Source organism: Poecilia formosa, unplaced genomic scaffold (assembly GCF_000485575.1).
Source record: "Poecilia formosa unplaced genomic scaffold, Poecilia_formosa-5.1.2 Scaffold391, whole genome shotgun sequence".
NCBI classification, from domain to species: Eukaryota; Metazoa; Chordata; class Actinopteri; order Cyprinodontiformes; family Poeciliidae; genus Poecilia; species Poecilia formosa.
Window position 1 is genome coordinate 358,753 of NW_006800330.1, and position 22,381 is coordinate 381,133.

The following is a 22,381-nucleotide window of genomic DNA, read 5'->3' on the forward strand; positions in this document are numbered from 1 at the left end:
ATTTCCTTTCTTTCTTTTTTTAAATTGTAATATTGCATGTTTGAATTATTTTTTATTTATTTATTTTCATTTTTAATTGTAAAAAGGGAATGATAGCCCCTCAGGACCTTTGGCGTTTGTGGTAAAACTTTTCAAAACCAGATTTTGTGTTGGAAAAAAAAAAACAAAGCAGCCAGCAGGGGGCGATAGATCTCAGATTCAGTCTAACATCAGCTGTTTTTCAGTGACTTAACTTTACCTGCTATTAACATTTAAAACATTTAAATATACACAAAAAGCAAAATCCAAAGACATTTGGAACTGCACACCACACAACTGACGATACTTGGAGTTTTCTTAGTCATAGTTGGAGAAAACAGCATCTTTGTGCTACAAGCAGTGCAATAAATAAAACAAAACATGGGATCCTGCAGCATGCAGTCCTCTCTGTCTGGACAGAAACGTACCTGGCACTCATCAGGGTTGAAGTCCTGAGCTTTCTTCGGTTGGTTGTAAGGGATGCTCTTCAGGGCTGCTCCGTTGCGCCACGTTTCTCCATGATCGTCGCTCAGGATGCAAAACACTCCATCCCCCTCGATCGTCCCATGGCCGCACACCACCAACCGCCCCTTTGCAGGATCAAGGCGCTTCTATAGCACAAAAGGACACAAAGGTTTCAGAATTTAATAGCTCTTATTGTTATCACACAGGTTTTTTACAATTTTTTTAGGTAAACAGAATGAATGCATCACAACACAGTTTTTGTCTGAAAAGGGCAGCCACTATCGCTGCAAACCCCACACATCCTGGACACAAACTGTCAGAGTGCTGTTTAGGGCTGCAACAAATGATTATTTTAGTAACTTGATTGTTTATTCTGATGATTAATCAAGTAATCGAAAATAAAAAATGTCACATTCTGCAGATTTTTCATTATACAGTATTAAAAACACAAAATACAAATAATTCAATTCAGTTTTTAAATAAGAAAGCAAATACTTTATAGCCAAAAATACAATAACATAGGATTCCTTTAACTTGTGGCTGATCATTTGTAGCAAAGGATGCATAATAAAAACATCAAAAGAGATGAGATGTCAAATCAAGAGAAAGTTTTAGCGTTGGACAACTTCTGTTGGTTTTGCTTACAAATGGGGAAAAAAAGCTTCTAATTTCATCTGCAACCATGTGAGAGAGATGTCAGAGTGAGGAACCGCATCAAATTAAATGAAAATGAAAATATATAAATGTATCTTAAAGGGTGTCAGACTTTCTATTTCATACTAAACTATAAGATTTCAAGGTCTGTTTTGTAGGAAAAGAGACAAAGGAGGGAACAAACTCATTAATTATTTTGTTTACAGGTTGTAGCGACACAGTGGCCGATAATCCGGCGCCCGCAATGTAAACAGCACCTTCAAAGTCCATCGTTCCTGTTTGGACCAGGAATAAAATGTCCTCAAAATACCCAGCAACTTCCACAATCACATCCTCCCCTTTGGAGGAGGTCTGAAAAACACATAAAAATAAATCTATCTCCCTTTGCTACAGCATAATCTTACACTAGAAGTGTAGAAAAATTCACAAACCAAGAATCCATAACAACTATTATGTCGGATAAAGACACGCATTGCAAATCTTATATGATAAAGTTTTGTCATCTTAGAAAAAAGTAAAGAAATTATTGGTGCCAATAATGGTGCTATTGGTAACTTTGCAAAAACAAAAGGAAAAGCTATTTTTTTACATTATTTTTTTCTTTGGCCCGACACAAAGCGTTGCCCTGTCGAGTATCTGCACCGAAATCCACAGGAAAACAAACAAAATGGAAGCAAATCAAACGAATTATCTGCCTGAAGCTTGCATCACGTAGCAGAAAGATGCAGACAAAGACGATGCAACGGCCAGTAGTGTTTGCAGAGTTGTAATCAGGGAGATAATTTTAACTTCTCTTTATCCACCAACAGATAATAAAATCACTAAAACGTGATGTATGGGTGTTAAGAGAACAGATCATCCAAGTGAATCAATAAAATGTTGTTTTGAAAACATAAAAGGTTAAAATCATGCTGGATGGTTTCAGATCTAACAAACAGTTGTTCCTCATTTTGGAAGCTGTTTATCTGCTCTTCACATTTTATTATTTGCTTTTATATATAGCTACATTTTTCACGCTTTAAGAAAAAACAAACATTTTTTTCCCCTTTAAAAGTCATTTCAACATAAAACTCAGCCTGGAGACGCTTCACGCCGACTGTCTCCTGGATTGCAACAAAATGCCAAGACTATTAATGAGAAAACTGCTTATAATAACTCAGTGCTGTCATGTGCAAAGAAGCAAAACAACTTTTATTATCAAGCGACTGAGGCTGGGATTCTAACTAAGAGTTAACAACATCTGAGCTGATGCAGAGGGAAACGTTTTCATTTGACACCAAAGGCAAACATCTCAGAGGTTTCACATCACTTTTGGACTGTGGCCGGCTTAGCTTGTGGGTAAATTTGCTATAAAACCATGTTATCACGTGCAGAGTGGTCTGCCATGAAGAGGGATCCATAAAGCCGGGTTTCCTCTCTGCATCCTGGCCTGATCCAACCTAAAACTGGAGATGGCATGTTGGTTTGTTTACTCCGGCTCCAGCTTACATGAAAAAATAGCTAAATTTCCACGCATATCAATATTTCACACTTAGAAATGGGGGCAAGGATGGAAAATTAGGACGTTTATTTTCAGTATGGAGTGAAAAATGTATGAAAGCAACACACCAAATTAAACAGCAAGAATAAAAATCATGATTCTGTTGCTTTACAGAAACAGTTTTCATCCACAAACTGACAAAATGTTGCAAATCCACTGTGACCAGATCAGATAAATGCCACTACATTAATATGCGAGTATGGCAAGTCTAGGTGTAGCAACACAACAAAATGAAATGCAAAATTCAGCTTTAATGATCCGGATGGATGTTTTTTTTAGAACATATGCAACTTGGAAATCGACATAACTTTGGCCACATCAGATGTTTATTGAGGCTTTTAAGGTGATTTTTCCCCCCCTCTGACTCGAAACAAGAACTAATTTTGTTTCCTGTTTTATTGTAAGCAGAATTTAAAAAAATACCACAATTGTTCAATGTTCAGCTATAAAGGAAATAAAATAAACACCGCGGCTCACTGAGTAGCTGGATACCTTTTCAATGACTCAGAAAGATTTTTCTAAAATGATGATCTCAGGCCTTTAACTATGTGCATGTGATGTGAAAGACAACATGTACATGTGATTTTGTATGACCGCAATAAAATGCAGCTGTAAAACAGGCCATTCAGCTTAAAGTTTAGCCAATTTTACAGTGAAAAGTCTTTATTTGTGGTTAAATTAAAACAGAGCTGTGGTCTGCAGGCCCTCCAGGACTGATTTAAATGTGGCTGGATTGCAGAAAACATGGCAAACCTTCTCAATTTGAAGGTAATTATTCTCATATTTTCTTGGAACTTGCTAAACAGGTTTCTGCTGCTGCTGCTGCTTTCCTCGCTGTAGGCACTTCCTGCATCTCCACCATCAGTTACAGTAAAACTGATCAGGAGGAAGCACCATTAGTGTTGTCCTGTTCCCATCACCTTATCAGCAGGGTTTCAGTCAAAATGCTGCCACTACACAGAGTGTGGCATCCTGAAAAATAGTTTTAACCTGGAGTACAGCACTGGGTGCATACTCTTGGTGAATGCTGTCAAAAGTTGTAATAAACCCTATGAAGTTCTGCTTGTACACCTAAAACTTCTTTCTCCTCCTTGACAAATATGATGGCAAATGTTTACTTTGACAATCTGAAAACTACATTTTAAACTGCAGCCTCCCAGCTCCGTCTCCCAGCAACCAGCACAGCTACACCAGGGTTTCTGCAGGTTTCACTGACTCAGACATTTTAAGACCTTTTTAAGACCACTATGAATAAACTTTAAGACCTAAATCATAACAGAAATGTACAAAAAAAACTGCATATTTTATATAGTAGTGCCAACAAGGGACGTAGCATCATACGGGTTGGCAACAAAAGTGTCATCCAGCCATCTGGAGATAATTTACACTTACCAATGATAAACAAAAGGGCAAGCTAGCTAGCAAGGTTTTATTAGTAGCTAGTTAGCGGTAGCCTCAACTGAGAAAAATAAACTACATAAACATAAAAATAGTAATGCCCCAATAAAATTTAGGACTTGTGTTAACGTATTTAAGGCCAACTTACAAATGTCTAATTTTAGATACACTAATTTAAAACTTTTCAAGGATGCTTGCTGCAGTTTGGAAGCGTGTGTGTAACAAACTGTTTTAATGAGGGATCCGTCATGAAAAATCAAAGCACAACAAAGAAATTTTGTCTTCTTTTTCAATTTGGCCATAAAAAAAATCATAAAGAAAATACAAAAACAGAACAAAAGTGGCATAAATGAACAAGAACAACTCATTAGAGGTGCATCGATTTAGCTAGCAAGAACTATGGACTCAACAAAGGCAGCCGATTTATCGGCACCGATTTCCTTAATTTTGGGATCAGCTGATACTTACTGATCCCTCAGCAAAGGTCTAAAAATCAACCACTGGCCTCTCCTGCTCTGCAGTGAGAGAGACCGACCCTCCAGGTCATGTTTACACTTTGGCATTTAACAATATTCACCTCACTGTTGCCAACTCTGCAACTTTCTTGTTATATTTAGCGACAATTCAGACAGAAAACTGGTATTGACCAAAATTGGAATCGGCAAGTCACGCTTTTTAGAGATCAGTAATCGCCGATCGACCAGAAAACTGCAATCAGTGCATCACTAAACTTCAGGTCTCACCCACCTCCTTTCCCCTCGACTGATATCTTATCACATCAAAGATCAAATCAATCCTTCTTCACTTAAAGTTATCAATATATTTTACAAGGGGTCCCCAAGTCTTATTGAGTCCAATCAGGATTCTTACATGCTGACCTCTTCCTAGAGGTCAAAGTTCATGTATGAAGAACTGGGGAATTCTAATGCGATGTTATTCAAGCATATCTGGGATCTGCTTTCTCACCTGGATGCCGAATCCCGGCCCAGGAGCGAAGGCCTTCACTCCCAGCTGGACCGAGAGGTTTTTGGGTCGGCTCCAGCTCAGGCCGTCGTCCCAGCTCTCCACCATCATGGTGCTAGCCGGCTTGCAGTGGTACAGGTGGAAGCAGATGGTGTAGATCAGAATCACCGAACCGGTCTCTTCGTCCACAACCACGGAGCCCAGGTTCAAGCCATCCGGAAAGCTGCCGTCGTCCACTATGAAGGCGGTCGGAGACCAGGTGTTTCCTGTGGCAGGTGATGGAAATGAAACAGACTTCAACTTTCTGGAAACCAAATGCTTTAAGGTGATCCAAGAGTCTATACAAAACCCATAAGTATGTGGAGCTTTATATGATATTTTTCAGTGTGGTGGTCCTGCCTTTGTCAGTGGATCGCCTCACTGCGATAAACTTTGCCCCTATGTCACTGGACGACGACTTCCTGCCCTCGGCGATGGCCAGCAGGCTTCCTTGTGGAGTAAAAGTGATGAGCGGGATTCTGTAGGTGTTCACTTGACCCTGTTTGCCGCTCACCCACAGCAGCTGCTCCTCAAACACCAGAGGGTCAAGCTAAGCAACACAGACGAGATGGTAAAGAGTTAGCGTCGAGGATAAGAAAGGCTGACAAAGGGAAAGATGAATAGCTTGAATGTTTGAGAGCAGAACAGGTTGAGGCATGAAAAAATATCTGTATCATCAGCAGTCTTGTTACAGTCTGGTGAAAGCGTGAAAGGGAAGTACAAAGCAAAGGCTTGAGGAACTTCACCTCGTTTCTGTTTGTGAGAAAAAACAGCAAACAGGTGGAGAAAACATGATTACACCTGAATAATACTGGAATGTGTGTAAATTCCTCTCTAATGAGCTTTGGAGTTTAACATCTGGAATGACTGGATATATTATATTATCAGCAACAACCAAACTCTACTTAGAAAGTTTTTTCTTAAAGGGCGGTAATATAGATTTCCAGGCACGTTGTGCCGTTTTATAGCACAATCAAGTAACTATGTTACCTTTAGCTGTTATAATAATGCTGAATTTATCAACCATAACAAATTAAATTTGATGCATCTGTCTCTTTAAGAAGCTCCTCCTCTGTCTTACGCCGCTTTCATTAAGTTATCACATCAATGCTCCTCCATTATGGCATTTACAACCATTCTTAGGAACCCTGGACTGAGAATTAGTTTTTATAATAAACTCAGGCAGTACCACCAGGTATTCACTATAATGGTATATAACACTATAACATTACATAAACCTGAAACAAAGTCAGTTTTAAACAATGCTGCTCTTTCTTCAAGTATTTTCGTATTTAATGACGATAACTCCACTTTAACAGGAAGAAACCTCCAGCAGAACCTGGCTCAGTACAAACGATCATCTCCCTCGACCGACTGGAGGTTTGAGGAGACAGAAAAAATTCCTAGGAGCAAGAAGTCTGGTTAAAAAAAGTTTTAAAATAAAAACCCAGCCCCTTTTTCTTTGTTTTGCTTCATACAAACGATATGGAAGCATGGAATCTGTTGAAGTTTAAAATTTTACCCAACTTCTAACGTCTGTCATGTCTAATGCGCCGGTTCGACTCTGTAAAGCTTACCGGAAAAAAAAAAGCTTACCGGAAACTGCCCTAATGTGCCATATTTAACCTTTTCCTGTTTGTAACCTCTTTCTATTTGTAACCTTTTCCTGTTTGTAATTTTTGCTCATTTACCTTCCTTAAGCCTCATCGTTCTTTTAGTTTCTGTTTATGTAACTTGTTGTACATTTTATTGTAAATATAAAAAAAAATCTTGCTGGAAGTTGTCTATGCCGTAAACAGCCATCCTCCTCTGCGAAGAGGGAAGTACCGAGCCAAACAAGGCGACTATTAATTTTAATTCAGTATCTGTAAGCGTGACCAACACGGACTGAACGGCTTCGTTCACGTTCCCCGCTGCTGTTGACAAAAAGAAACGGCGCAGAAAACTGACGCCATCGTCCAGAAGTTCTCTGTTCGTTGGTTGGCCCGGCTTAGAAATCTGAAATGTGAGACTCTCAGTTGAATATGTCCGCAATATTCCACGCAGATAAGAAGACTACATTCTTTGGATAACGTTTCTACAAACTGAGTAGATGGTCACTTCAGAATTGATCAAATTCTTTGAGGAATCAATTCAACAAAATATCAGTAACATTTCTCAGAGATTTCAGATGTTGACATGATAGAGCCCCATTGTTGCTGCAGGTTTATCAGCTGTGTATCCATGATGCTAGGCCCCAGATAAATTGACCTATTGAATTGAGATCTGGTGATTGTGGAGGCCATTGGAGAACAATGTACCATCATGTTCCAGAAACCAGTTTAAGGTGATTTAAACTTTGTGACATGGTGCATTATCCTGCTGGAAGTAGGATAATGCAGAGGAAGTCATCATAAAGAGATGGAAATGATCAGCAGCAATACTCGGGTAGTGCTTAGTTAATGCTGAACTGTGTCAATAAAATATCCCCAATGCCTCCACCAGCCTGAACCATTGATAAGGCAGGATAGATAAGTTATTTTATGTTATTTTCCCCTAATTCTGACCCAATAATCTGAATGTTGCCACTGAAATCAAGACTCACTGCACCAGAAAATGTTTTTCTAGTCTGTTATTATCCAGTTCTGGTGAGTTGATGCCAATTATTGCCAAAGTTTTCTATTCTTAGCTGACATAAATGACATGTGATGAGACCGTCTGTTACTTGAGCCCTTCTGATTTAAGGTTGCAATGGTATTCATCATACCTTGATTGTATTCAGTGGTTATTCAACCTATGGTTGCCTTTTATTATTCATTATTTGTAAACCCAAGAGATAGTGGTAGAAAAGTAGTTTCTGAAATGCAAAAACAAGTCCATCTGGCGCCGACAACCCTGGTAGTTTCTAAATCACAAGTTCCAAGTTTTTATTCCGTCTGATACTCAGTTTTAGCTTCACTTCCAGTGTACCTAATAATATAGCTGGTGAGAGCATATTTGCAGATATGTTAAATAGAAAACCAAACAAACAGGAATAAGAAAGTAGAATATTATATGGGAAATCTGAATTCACGGGGCTCCTAGCATCTTTAGCCCCAAATCCGATTTATTTTGAAATTCGCCTCTTGAGATATGAAGATATGCAGAGTTTTAACCTTGGGAATCCTATTGTCAGTGAAACTACTGTATCCAGGTGGAACTGAATTATCATTGAATAAAAAATGTAATCTAACACACTGTAAATATGAAACTGCTAGGGCATTTACTTTCATTTTGCTCTTCATGCACAACAGTAGGTTATATAGAGTATTTGTAATAGTGCTTATATAGAGTATTTGTAATAGTGCAATGGTTCATTTGTGTGTGTGTTAAGCGAAAAAAAAGACAATTTTCAAAAGAACATTTCAGCAGATATAAGCAGCTTGGAATATATTTTTTTTTTCCAAAAGCCTGTAAAAAATCACGAATCCAAACCAGCCTTACGAGAAAGTCTGGTTCCTGTAAATTTGGAATAAAGCAGGTGGAGTTTGACACTAGATGACATAACTGAATTTCTCCATTTCGGTTTAACTAAACCGCTTTAAACTAAACAGCTTTATTAGCGCGGTTTTTACCTGCTTCGATCAGCAACATAACGGTGTTATACCATAATAATGATCGGTTAATAACAGTTTCAGTGTACCTGAGCCGAGCTGTAGGCACAAAGACATCCGGACAGCAGCGCACTGAGCAGTAAGAACACAGCAGAAGCCAAACTTCCGGTTTCCATGTTTGATTCAGCTCCTCCAAGTTTCTTCTTCTTCACTCCGAACAGATAAAATTCAACAAAACGGAGCCGAGTGACCAAAAGAGCCACCTGAACTAAAAACCAAGTCCGTCACTCACTGACTGGTGCCCATTTCATGCCGTTTATCAGGCAGGTCATATGATCGGGAGGTCACGTGACTGCCGCGATCTGTCAAAATAAAACAGGAAATGACGCAATGTACGTCGCACGACTCCCACCTATCAAAACCTTGTCTCCGTTCACTTTTTTATGTCTATTTTTTTTTTTTTAAGAAACGCTACTTTTAATTTTGTGTTTGTATTATTTCCACAAACGTGTGTAATTATTAAGGTATTACTGTTACATATTTTTATTGCTACTACGAATAATAATAATATTATTAAAAAATAATAAAGAAAATGGTAGAAAAGTTAATTTATTATTATTTGGACATGATGTATAGGTGGAAGCATACAGCTACTGCTGCTATGACTATTATAATTATAACTTGGCTACTTTACATTTTAGATTCAGCTGCTCTCCTCAACTATTACTACGTCTTCTACTATTGTTAGAAGATTGTTGTCATTGATATCAATCTAGATTACTTTCTATATTTCTGGATCCTAATCTTTTTGTAAATGCTGCTGTTTCACTGTACAAACCCATAAAAATAATAATAATAATAATATTCGTAATTGATATAAACAAAACAGGGAATTGGTAGGAATCTGAACATGTTATCAACATTATAAAGTGGAGGAAATTCAGCAATACTGCTACTTCTGTCGCCATCGCTATGAAAAGCCAAAGTCCAAACATCAAGTTGTAATTTATAATTGGTCCAATAGCCATATTAATCACCCAATAAAAACTGTACAATAAAAGTTTTTCAATATATCATGCAATACAGCAATACTGTACTACAAATCAGTTTGTCTGCAGTTACCAACATTCAGCCACAAGGGGGCAGAACTGACCAGAAACCCAATAACTTTCTAGTAAACAGTCTCCAGTTGAACAGAGATTTTTAAATCATACTTTTTAGTTTTTCTTTTTGTGTCTGGTAATAATCTGCCACACTTCGTGTTTTCTTGTTCTGGAAGTTTAATTTTAGTCTAAGCAGAACATTTACTTCCAGTGTTTTGGAAAACAGCTTGTTTTTCTTTCAATAAAAAGCTATTTTCTTACTGGTTTAGTGTACGGCTAACAGTTGCCATGCCAACAGATTTACCTACCTGAGTTATGGATCTCTGCAGCTCCTCTGGAGTTTCCTCAGTTCTCTGATTAATGCCTACCAAGATGTGGCTTTCCACATCTTGTGCCAAAACATTTTCATTAATCAGTGAATCCTTTATGACATGACATTTTCTAAATAAAACATTTAAAAAAAAACAAAGGTAAAAGATACACTTTTATAAATTCCTCTTTTACACTGATTGATTCTGTTTTGAGAGATGTCTGTATCATTTTATCTAGGTGGAATAAAGTAATTATAAACCTTCCTGGGGCATAAATAATTTTGGGCTTACTCTCTTAAAAGAAAATTAGTAGAAAACTCTTTTGGCACTTCATTACTCCTTCTTATAATTCTCAACCAGCTTTTTTGTCAGATATTTTTGAATATTTATTTTGGGTGATGAGGTCAAACTCTTTAAAGTTATAAAGCCATGCTAATATTTAGTTTCTTTCTCAGCTTTTCTGTCTAGTTTGGACTCACTACAAAACATTAGCACTACCTCCAGGCCAAAGAAACATGTTGGTAAAATTATCTTAAACCTAAATTTGGCAGTCGTTTATGTGTATTTAGTAAATTTTTCTCCTTTTTACTACTTTTTGACATTGAAATAAACAAGCAAAATACTGTCTGGAATTCACACGTTTTCAATAAATGATCAAATATTTTCTGAATTGACTGATTTGTCGGATAAAAAGTACCTTTTGAAAATACTATCTTCTACTCTTTAAGTCAAATAAATGTAACAAGTTTTATATTTTGAACCTAAATGTGTGAGTTTGTGAAAGATAAGCTTACCGTAGTAAATTGTGTTAACTTTTTATTAATTTTGTCAAACCTTTTTTTCTTGCATACTGTGAAATTATTATTTGGTTCAAATTGCAGCAGTGAGTTAAAACTCACAATTCAAGAGAAATGAACTTAAAAACAGTGTTTGGACAATTTGTCTCTCGTTGTTGAATCAACTTCATGAACTTTAATTTCTGAGTTAAAACCAAAACAACTCAATTATTGACTTATATAGCCATTTTGAGGAAGCAGTTGGACTTTCATTTTCAAGTTAAACCACTTTATGTGAAATACTTTCACAAAGAAAAGAAAAAAAGACATTAAACAACATAAAGTCTCTCAGTCGCTTCTCCATATTTATGGAGCTCTGCGGTTGGGACATTTCCCATTTTTGTGTTCAGTGAAAGAACCATAAAAATATCTGAACTCTTGGCATGACCTCCACTGACTCTTTGGACTTCACGAGTTAATGTGTAACAGCTCCAATAAAACGTCAACTAGCTGATTATCGTTACAAATCCTGATCAAATAAAAGCACTCCATGCATAAAAAAGCAATCGTTTTGAATCCAGACGTCATTTTTGGACTGCAAAGGAGTTCCGCTCGGTTTTCCGCTCGGTTTTCTTCTTGCTCCTCCTGCAGACATGAGGATCACAAACCGCATTCCTGCAGTCATGAGGCGCAGCTGATCTGAGTCACAAGCCAGAGAGCGAAAGAGAGGAACAAGCCAAACACGTTCAGGCATGAAAAGAGAGAAGAGACGAAGTCTGAACTGGCAACCAGCTGCTTTCAAGGAACCAGTTTAAAAGGCTCTGCGCTTCTCGGGAAGAATGACGACGCGGAGACTCATCGATCAGAAGATGGACTTTCATCTGAGCCACAGGTGGGAAACATTCAGAAACAGCATCTCTGGAGCCGTAACGCTGCTTTTTCATTCTATTTCTCACTGAAATCAAACTTTTTAATTGAGAAAAAGTTTGAAAAATGTTAGCAGATTCCACTTGTTTAAAGACAAACACCCTAAAAAACGTTTTTCTAATCCCTTGACACATATTCAAGTTGAGTTTATACTGAGCAGGAAACGTTTTTGGTGTCATGTTTACAGCAACGCCACACACTAAAAGATGCTGTTTCCAGATAAAGACGTTTTTTACTTGTAATTTGGTCTGTGTGGTAACAAGGCACTCAGCGTGCTGCTTAAGATAAGACAGGCTGCTTATTGCATGCATCCAATCTGCACTTCCCGGCAGTCAGAGCTCTGTCAGCAGGTCTTCATTAACGAGGAAGTGAAAATGAAAGAAGCTGTTGAAGGCGGCGTTGTTTTCACACCTCCCTGCTAAAAATGTGACAGAGCCGCTGATGGGGGGAGAAGGTTGGGTCTGTAAGTGGGATTTTTACTTGACTCTGTTACTGACACACACAACTGGAAACGGTTTCTAACAAAGAAAAAGGAGGAGAGTTTCTGAAAGCGAAGTCTGAGAATGAGAGCATGAAGTTTCAGTGTCACTTGAGTAAATGTCACATAGGACCCAAAAGCAGAAGTAACCGGGTTTCCTGCTGGCTGTCATGCTTCTTTTAGGTCGACGTGTTTATGAGAGATAAAAGCTGAGGCCGTTTTCAAAGCCTTTCCGGCTAAAAGGTTCTGCTTTTCCAACCATGACATGCTGAGAGTTTTCCTCTTCCCGTATCGACCCAGAAGAGCTCCTGGCACCAGCTGTGAAGCCCGAAGCAGCTTCTTGGAAACCGGTTATAACGTGACACTGGTCCACAGCCAGAAACACTGCCTGGGGTTTTTCAACTGTTTCAGGGTCATTTTGATGAGCCGAGTCCAAAAATCTCATTGGTTTTGCTCAATCGGATCAACTTTCTGAGCTATGGAGCAACATGAGCATCAAAATGCACGACTTGTTCTCACATCTGGATCAGTTTCCTGAGAATCTGGACCAATGAGGGACGAGCAGGAGGAGAGATGAAGACGTAAAGTTCAACTTACATGTACTGACCCTTATCAGTGTTTATTATTCAATTTACAGAAATCCAAGTTTGCAGCATTTAATTAACACACTGTGAGGACTCTGGGTTTTTGGGTTTGGTTTTGATCTTATTTATCGTTGCCCTTCAAGGTCATTTCAGTTTTATTATTTGAGGTTATTTAGTGTGATTAGAATTGCCTTGCTGTTTTCCTTATCTGCAGCCCTTCGTGGTGTTTCTAGTTGGGTTTATTCTTTAGTCTGGTTCTGTTTCTTGTATGTCTGAGTCCACGTTGAGCTTCTTTAGTGATTATAGTTTATTTTTATTTAATCCTTCTAGCTCCCCCCGTAGTGTTTCTTGATCTTATTTTGTCACTTTAGGTTTAGTTACTTTCTTTAGTAATTCTAGTTTATCTCTTCGCTCAGATCTTCTAGTTTCTCTAGCTCTACGTCCCCCAGTTCTTATTATTGATCGATCGGCCTTCTTTCTGTTTAGGTTTGTTTATGTTTTTCCCTCAGGTCTTTTTGTCTTTTATTTTAACATGCGTCTGTTTTAGACGTATTTTCAGCTCCCTGGTGTTTCCTCTGTTTTTCCCAGTATACCTCCTTAGCTTCCCTGGGCCAATTACTCACCCAGTTATCTCATCTCGTTGGGTCCATTGATCCATTTACTGCCTCCCAGTATTTAAGCCCCTCCGTCCCAGTCACGCCTCGCCGGTCTGTTTCCCTCTCCGGATCACCTGTTGTTCCCTCGTGTTTCCAGTTTGTTTTGCTTTTGGATCTTTTGTTGGTTGATTTTCTTCATTAAAACATCCACTTATTTCTACCCACGTCTACTGCCTGCTGCGTTTGGTTTCCACCGCCACACCATGACAAGCACTCTGTTAGAAAACAGAAAAACCGGGTTTGGATGAGAAATATTAATGAACTGATAATGTCACAAAAATGTCATCAATTTAGTCAGAAGATCAGATTTCTCTAAATCAAATTAGAATAAAATCCTGACCAGATTGAGAAAAATGGACGCCATCTTTGGATTCAGCGGTGCAAAAATAATCCTGATTCAGTTGAAAAAATCAGATAACTTCCAAAGAATTGTTTTTTTGGTGTAATTTAATGCTGTTAATTATGCAGAATTAGTCATAACTGCAGTTTTCACCCATTAGTTCACCAATATTCACTTTATGACCTGTGATATTTGATAAAACAGGTTTACTGAGTGTAAAACCTGTTTAATGTAAATGATAACTCTGCAGTAAATGCAAGAAGATTACTTTAAAACTCTCACACAGAGCAAAACACAGTTATTTAAAAATGTCTCTATACTTTAAATTACTCCAGACAATATGAATAGTACAAAACGTACAAATCCAGTTGTTTTAATTGTACATTCTTTCTATTCTTGCTCATAAACTTTCACCAGTAAAGCTATTAGCTTCAGCGTTAGCGGCGGCCATTTTTAAACTGGTTTTGCTCCAACTTAAACTCATTATTTTAAAATGTTTTTGAACAATTTCAAGTGCACATTAGTTAAATTTAACCCCATTTAATTCTCTATTTTCAGTCAAATGTTTTTAATCTTCACTCACTTTATTCAACAGCTAAGCCATTAGCATTAGCATCAGCTAATTCATTTGTCACTTTTGTAAAAGTAAACAACTCTTTTCTTACTTTTAGCTATTTGGTGTTAAATGCTGTCCTTTATTTCAGCCATTTTTATTTTAAATATGTATATCTGCTGTGGTTTATTGCCTTGAATATTTTGACCTTTTTTCATTTGCCCTGTTTGTTTGCTGGTTTTCTGAAACCTTCAGTCATAGCTGCAGTTTTCAACAATCTTAAAAGATATTTCAACATTGGTTTTAGTAACTTCAGAAACAGAGAGAATATTTCTGTTGGCGTTTAAAAAACACACAAATATATTTTTGTCAGTTTATATTAGTTCCCCTGATGACTTTGTTTATAAAGCTACTGTCACATTAATAAGGAAAATCCCCAGAATAATGATTATTATTATTATTATTATTATTTCTGGACCAGTTAAAGTTTAGGTAGGTTGGTAGGATATATTTTATTCTTACTTTTTGTTCAGGACCTTGTGACCTTTGACCTGATGGAAGACAGGAATGGGGACTGCCAAGCGTCGGAGGAGACGGCTGTGGACTCTGAAATCAGACAAACCCAAACGGACCAGCAGACCAACAACAACAGATCCAGATGGACAAACGGTACCGAAATCTGCTTTTAATCTTTCAATGTCAAAGGAATATCTAGAATTTATTACGAGTTATATTATATTCAGATAAAATTAATGTTCGTTCATCAAATATATATTGACAGGTGGCGTCATCTCACTTTATTTTATTTTTTTTACGCTTCAATTTGATTTTTTTTCAGTCAAGAACATTTTTGACTGAATCAAATACAAATATAAACAAATTGAGTTTAGGTTTATTAACTGATTGATTGTTATTAGTTATATCTAAATATATTTACAAAAATAACTTTAAAAAATATCTACTTTTTAAACAGTTTGTAGATTTTTAATGTTTATTTAGGGTATAAGCAGCTGATTTCCAACTCTTGGGTGTCAATATAATTAAGGTTGAATTTCTTTATGTTTCTTCACAATTTCTCTGAAATATTTTGCTGTTTTTGATAAAAGTTATGTGAAGATGAAATATAAAATAAATCAGCTGAAGCTTCTTACATTTAGTTATTGTCACAACCACAAACTTCCATTAATTGTATTGGATTTATATGAGATAGCCAAACACAAAGTACTTTATAATTTGGACTTGAAAGGAAAACTTTGTTTTTACATTATTTTATAAATAAAAACTGGACACTTACTACGCAATTATATTCAGCACCCCCTTTTTACAAGTTGTTTTTCTTTTGGGTCACATTTGAGAAAAAGTTTCAAAATTATCACTGATTCATTGGGGAATTTTGTTACAGTTTCAATGTGCTAAGATGGCTTTCTTTCGAAACAGCCAACCTTCAGTGTTTCCACATAGCTGGACTTGTTTGAACCGTTGAATCAGGGCTGAAAACTCAGTTATGGGCCGAATCAAAAATCTTTTTAAAGGGCCGGTTGTGGCAGAATGTGTCGATAAAACCACTAAACTGTTAAAAAATGAAGAAACAGCTGTTTGTGTTTTTTAAAACACGCTGACCAGTCTCTTCAGGGTTTTCTGATTGGAAAATGGCACAAAAAACAATCAAAACAACAGATTCTGTAGAGCTACTTTAGAAATATTTGTAGGAAATCTTAATATTTACACTAATGTGTGAGGTTAAATGTGACTTTTTATTACCCGCCGTATCTTTTACGAACTTTAACTTGATATCTAGTTAAGGGTGAGGCAACAGTCACTTAATCTAAATGTTTTTCACAAATTTTGAGAAAAATTAGCAGTAAAATCAGAAGAAAATGTGGAAATTTGTTGATTTTGTGTGAATTTTGCAAACTTAATTGATGTAATTTGGAGCCTAGAGGGCCACATAAAAAACTATGGCGGCCCAGATTTGGCCCCCGAGCCTTGAGTTTGACACACACGTGCTTTAAATAATCTTTTCTTCCTGTCTCTGGCAGGTCAATGTGTCGCGGCGATCCCGACCAGTTCAGCCCTGAGCCCCAGATTTGATCTGGATCTCTGTCGGTCCAAACTGGAGCAGGAAGGATTTGAGGTTAGTCGAATCATTTCATTTCACAGCGAATACAGGATTTTAATTAATTTTAATTATTTTTTTTCTGTTTATTTTCATCAGATTCCTGTTAGAGACCTGGAAGATCCACTGAAAACAGCTCTGGATGTTCCCTCAGTCAGAAGATACATGGTTTTCAACTCGGGCCTTTTCCACTTTGTTTTAGCGCCGGTATTTAAAGTTTAGCAAACTCTTTTTCTGCTTTTACTTCTTCATTTTCACTTCTTTGGGTTTTTTCAATCTTCCTTACTAACTTAATTTTGTCTGGACCGTCAAAAATATGAGTGAAGTAGATACAGGAAGCGAGCATTTCCCTCTTTCATGAGATGACAAAAACTATTTGTGTAACTTCTAACGCTGCGATGAACACAGTGAGTTTGTCTTGTAGATCATGCTAACAAACAAAAAAATTAATAAATACATAAAAAAATGCAGTGTTGCATTAATAAGCTCATCAAATGATCTGGTAGGTGTGTAACAAGAGTCACTCTGCAAAAACACCAAGTCTTAATGAGTATTTTAGTCTAGTTTCTAGTGCAAATATCTTAATACATGTGAAATAAGACAAAAGTAACTTACAAGTAACTTATCAGCAAGAAATAGAGACTTGATTTAAGTCAATAATTCCTTAATATTGATTTTTAAAAGTACTAGGTACTTTGGCAGATAAATTTACTTATGCAAAACATTTTCCTTGTGTTTTTAGTGAAATAATCTGTCAGTGGAAGTAGAACTGGGTTGCTAGGTTACGGGCTCGGCCATGACAGGCGTTGCTAGGTAACGGTGCCAGTGGAACTAGAACTTTTTCACCATTATTAAGGAATTATTTACTTAAAACAAGCTGCTATATTTTATGAAAAAGATACTTTTATGTTAGTTTTGTCTTATTTCAAGTGTATTAAGATCTTTGTACTAGAAACTAGATAAAAAAATACTTGGTAAGATTTTGTGTTTAAACACTTCAGTTTATGTTTGTAGAACAATTTTTTTTGCTGCATTTAGACTTTTTGATCTAAAGTTGGACTTTGTCTTTACTTAATTGCTCAGTTAATTAGAGGCACACTGTCAATATCAATTTTCAAGTTTGCTACAGATTCTTTATTGGGTTTAGTTTTGGACTTTGACTAGACTAGGGGTTGCCAAACTTCCGCCCCCTGGTGGTGGACTAGGGGTTGCCAAACTTCCGCCCCCTGGTGGTGGACTAGGGGTTGCCAAACTTCCGCCCTCTGGTGGTGGACTAGGGGTTGCCAAACTTCGGCCCTCTGGTGGTGGACTAGGGGTTGCCAAACTTCCGCCCCCTGGTGGCAATTCTCTACATGTTATAATTTAAATAGTCTGCCAATGAAATTAGTATTTTTTCATCAACATCAAGGAATTATTTACTTAAAACAAGATTTTATATCTTGCTGATGAGCTACTTTTGAGTTTCTTTTGTCTTAATTCAATATTTTCACTGGAAACAAGACAAAAATACTTAAGATTACGTGTTTTGCAGTGTTTTTATTGGCATCTTTAATTTAAAAAATGTGTAAAAAGGTTTAAAATAAATTGTAAATTAATCTTCCATCTTTCAATCTTCCAATAATTAGGATTATTGTAATAGTACATGAGCAAATGACAGTTTGAGTACATATTAGAAAGAAAAACTTGCCATTGGACCATTCTTTAGACATGCAGAGGGATATACTTTAATTTTTGAGTCTTTTGGTCCACCAGGTGCTTTATGTGGTGCTGTGGTGTGCAGTTTTCTCAACCCTCCACCTGTACATTACCGTTACTGACTACTGGGTCCTCATTCTGTCCGTCAGCCTGGTCTCCATCCTCCTCACCACCGCCATCATCTACATTCTTCATCACAGTAACAAAGAAGTAAAGCCTGGCATTACATTTTAGCACACACCTGGACACGTTTGGATTCATTAACAAGCTACATTTCTTCTCTTCAATCAGATCAATATCAACATCGACGTTCGGTTGATCCAGGTGAATGAGAGAATGATGAAGCATAAACTGATGGTGGGTGTTGCCGACTGGGTCCAGAACTGCGCCGGACACATGCAGGTACTTATTTAAAATCTGAAAACTGTGTTTTAATTTTTGTCCCAAATCAAATAAATTGTAGAAGTCCCAAACTTTTTCATTTCATTAGCTTATAGCCGATGATCCCCTTTGCAGACCTACAGACAATGCTACAAAATACGCTCAGAAAAATCAACTTCTTGAATGTCTTTTCACCGCACAACTATGTACAGCAAGGCATTGCTCTGTCACATACAATCCCTGGAAAAACACGCCGAAGTTTGTTGCTCTAACATGACAAAATGTCAAACAGATGAAGTTTTGTAAAGTCACAGATTCACCCCAGTTGATCTCTGTGATGTTGTTTACCAAGCTGGAATCAAATCACAGGTTCAACAAACTGTTTGTTTTCTCCTGTTTGTGTCTCTGCAGCTGTACTTGGTGTACTGGGACATGTCTTGCTGCTTGAGGATGCTGTCTGAAACTTTAGAGGAGCACAGCTTCGTGACGAATGAAACCCAGGTGAGTCGACTGCCACTGTCACTGTTTGTCCTCCTGCTGTTTGATTGACTTTACTGAAGCTCCCCTGGTTTGCCCTCATTCACGTTAAGTAGAAGCGTAACTCCAGACGCTCGGGAAGCCGTGTTTCTCTCAGCTTAAGCATAAATTTGAGGGTGTTGCGGTACTTGCGGTTTCAAGTCTTGTGTCAGAGCAATCAGATCAGTCTCTCTCCTCAGAAAACCATGAAGAGCAGAATGTCACATCTCGTCTTGGTGACGAAGCTCCCTCCCATCAACCCCGAGGCCGGCGGTTCAGATGTCGAGCAAGACTCTGATGAAAACAGACCTCTGCTGAGAAATGAGGACACAGGGTGCAGTACGACATCCAGCCAGCAGGGGGACTCGAAGGTCACCTCTAACCACAGCCTTGTTCCTGAAGCTTCACTACCTGCTCAGGTGAGACGTGAATCATGGGGTTGAGTGTCAGTATGTGGATGTTTTAATAAACAATCCTGTTTGTGGGAAAAATCGGTTTGATCCGGTTCTCAGGCTCTGTTTGGTACAAATTAACCCTTTCACTGCAGTGGACAGCTATCTCAAAGCCATTTTCTTGTGTTTCTTGTGGGTTTTTATGTTATAAATGCACACAGACCACTGAAGTGGACACTAGTGCATCATACAATACACTGCCAACTACTGGCCATCCACCGCAAGTGCAAGAAAATTTTTTGTTAAATCCAAGATGGCAGACAGACAAAAAAGCAACTCAGGAAAATCCAGTCCCTCCTCCTACTGTAGACACCAAGTAACCCCTAAACACCAATACTACTGATGTATTTTCCAAATAACAACTTTGTATTGGAGAAAATTACAACTGATCACCTAGAAAAAAATACTAGAACAATTTGACATAAAGGATCATAATTAATGCATGAAAGGGTTTTTATGTGATTCTGTTTGAAAAACCTAAATATATGACTGAAACGGTTAAACAGAAACATCCACTTATGAACATCAGAGGGCGTCTAGCCTTCTTATTGCTCAGGAAGTCGACGGGATCTGTGACTCAGGCATGATCGATTGTTGGTGTGAAGTAGGGACGCACCGATTGCAGTTTTTTGGCCGATCATGATTACCGATCTTTAAAAAGCCTGACCTGCCGATTCCGATTTGGGCTGATGCATACTTTTTGTCTGAAAGTCGCTGAGTTGGCTATTGTTACCTACAAATGTGCAGACATGTTCTGGTGGGCCGGTCTGTCAGTAAAACCTCTCATAGCAGAGGACAGTGGTTGAAGCAGCTTAATTATACAGACCGAATTGTAGTCAGGGAATTGTAGTCAGGATTGAACAGTTTCGAATGATAAACTCAACTTTCAATGAAATTTGCAGTTCCTTAAGACCTTTTGGGAAGCCAGCTGTGCATTGTCCAAGGAGACAATTGTCTACAAGTAAGCACTTTGCTGCAGAATTCCATTTTGTACAATTTCACGGTCAATAGAAAAAAAACTGCTGTCACAAAGGAAACGCCTGGACCAAAATCAACACAGTCCTGGTCAGACGAGGCCAACATTAAGCTCTTTGGTCACAATGATTAGGTTTGTTTGGAGAAGTCTTGGTGATTCCATTCAATGTTAGCTGTAAAGCATGGCGGTGGCAGAACTGTGGCCTGGAAGGTTATTTTGCTGCCGGTACTAACAGATCATTGCATAAAGGAGGTGAAATAATGGAGAAAGACCTTCTGATTCTCTAACTTCACCTCTGGTGACCTTTCAACTTTGCTCTATTCTTTCAGGCTAAAGCCTACCAACTTCTGATGACCTACAGTGCAGCGTACGTGAAGCTGCTGATGTCTGAGCGGCTGGCAGGGCCGTCCCGTCACCGCCTGCGGCCCCTGAGGAGCCACTGCACCACGGCGCCGGTCTGCCTCTGCCAGTACATTAAAACCAAAGTCCTTCAATAAAACTGAAAACTGAAACAGACAAACGAACAGGATTCATCCTTCTGGAGCCAATGTGAATTCAAGTTATCTGCTGATGGACTCGTTTGGACCGTAACACTCTAGATGTTGTTGTTTTGTCTCTTCGTCCTGTGAGGCAGCTCGTTTTATTTTTTCTTGCCTAGCCTCTGATTTTCGGCCAGCTCCGTGTTTGCACCACCTGGATGTTAATTTGTTTGCATTCGGCCAAATGCTGTCAAAGTTCAGCCCAACTGCTGGCAAACAATATTTATAATTGTTTACACATGACAATCGCCACCATATTTACCATCTAGAGTTGTGTAAATTATTTATACAAATGATAATTATACTGTAGAGCTGTTTGACTTAATGTGCTGTATAGGGAGCCACGAAGAAAGCTTTTCTGTGCTGTGAACTGTAAGGACCTTTAGTTGAAAAGGAATGAATGGATACAACATCAATCACATTGATTCAAACGTGAACTCTTGATCAAATGGAGAAAAAAAAGTACACCCACTTTCCCTTTGGGCTTTTATGCATCAGGACATAATAAATATTATCTGGTTTTTAGTATTTAGAGTATTTTGGCACAATGTTCCCTGGAACTTAACAAAATGCAGCTTTTTGAAGCATTATCTCTATTCTCCATCTTAAAATTGCAGTACTTATTTTTTATAAAACATCTTTTACATGTATGCTAAAACCTCTCATCATATCGTGAAAGTGCAATATGAGACAGAAAATCTTTGAAAAGATCAAACACCTCCACCTCTTCTGAGCTGTGATTGTTGTCTGAAGAAATCCAGCGCTCCCAACCAAAAACAACCGATCAGAGACAGAAGGCGGGTCATAGCGCTGCCAATCATCCTCATGTACGCTGTTAAATGTGTTAATGATGAAGAAAAAACAGGAAAACCATTAATCTGCGTAATTGGTGGCCATGCTGAGTAACTTTAGCATTCATGACATCTTACGCTATGCTGTAAGGATGACCAGGTGCATGCGAGGGTGACTGACAGCGCTAAGACCAGCCTCCTGGCTCTGATTGGTTGTTTCCAGTTTGCACTGGGAGAAGGCAAAGGAGCTAAATGTTTTTCACATATTATCTGTCTCATAACGTACAGTAATGACATGGAGACAGTTTCAACAAATATGTAAAAAAATATTTTTGTAAAAGTTACATTCTGCAGCTTTAAAGTCCAAATGACGGCTCTGCGTCCTAGATATCAGAGAGGCTGAAACTTCGTCCTATAAGCATCCTTCTTAGAAAGTCACTGTTTATCTCCCAAAAATTAAGATTAACTAAAAAAAAAATTACATTCTCTCATTTTTAAACAAATAGATAAGGTTTCTAGTTAAAAAAAGAGGGAAAAA

The 22,381-nt window shown here is 37.9% G+C and overlaps 2 protein-coding genes across 2 annotated transcripts in view; one reads left to right on the forward strand and one right to left on the reverse strand.

The window, feature by feature from the left end:
• The window catches only part of neu1 (neuraminidase 1), an 18,125-nt gene extending 9,115 nt beyond the window's left edge, over positions 1–9,010 (reverse strand). The window contains exons 1-4 of the mRNA XM_007575913.1: positions 8,739–9,010; positions 5,438–5,627; positions 5,042–5,304; positions 447–629 (exon numbers count right to left, since the gene is read on the reverse strand). Coding sequence (XP_007575975.1) covers positions 447–629; positions 5,042–5,304; positions 5,438–5,627; positions 8,739–8,825 — 723 coding nt within the window. The 5' untranslated portion in view covers positions 8,826–9,010. The remainder of the gene's footprint in view (positions 1–446; positions 630–5,041; positions 5,305–5,437; positions 5,628–8,738) is intronic.
• A 2,534-nt stretch (positions 9,011–11,544) lies between these two features.
• On the forward strand, positions 11,545–22,364 carry tmem268 (transmembrane protein 268). The gene is made up of 9 exons (XM_007575891.2): positions 11,545–11,731; positions 14,911–15,046; positions 16,417–16,511; positions 16,593–16,700; positions 18,246–18,398; positions 18,480–18,590; positions 18,981–19,070; positions 19,286–19,504; positions 20,843–22,364. Exons 2-9 carry the CDS (start codon positions 14,932–14,934, stop codon positions 21,008–21,010), a joined length of 1,059 nt encoding a protein of 352 aa, XP_007575953.1. The 5' UTR covers positions 11,545–11,731; positions 14,911–14,931; the 3' UTR covers positions 21,011–22,364.
• Positions 22,365–22,381: the final 17 nt, after the last annotated feature.

Bases quoted from the DNA above. Each gene is read 5' to 3' on its own strand.
- tmem268 (XM_007575891.2), top strand. From the start codon at position 14,932: ATGGAAGACAGGAATGGGGACTGCCAAGCGTCGGAGGAGACGGCTGTG. The intron at 16,512-16,592 runs GTTAGTCGAATC...TATTTTCATCAG, and splicing joins TGGAGCAGGAAGGATTTGAG to ATTCCTGTTAGAGACCTGGA. The intron at 19,505-20,842 runs GTGAGACGTGAA...CTATTCTTTCAG, and splicing joins AAGCTTCACTACCTGCTCAG to GCTAAAGCCTACCAACTTCT.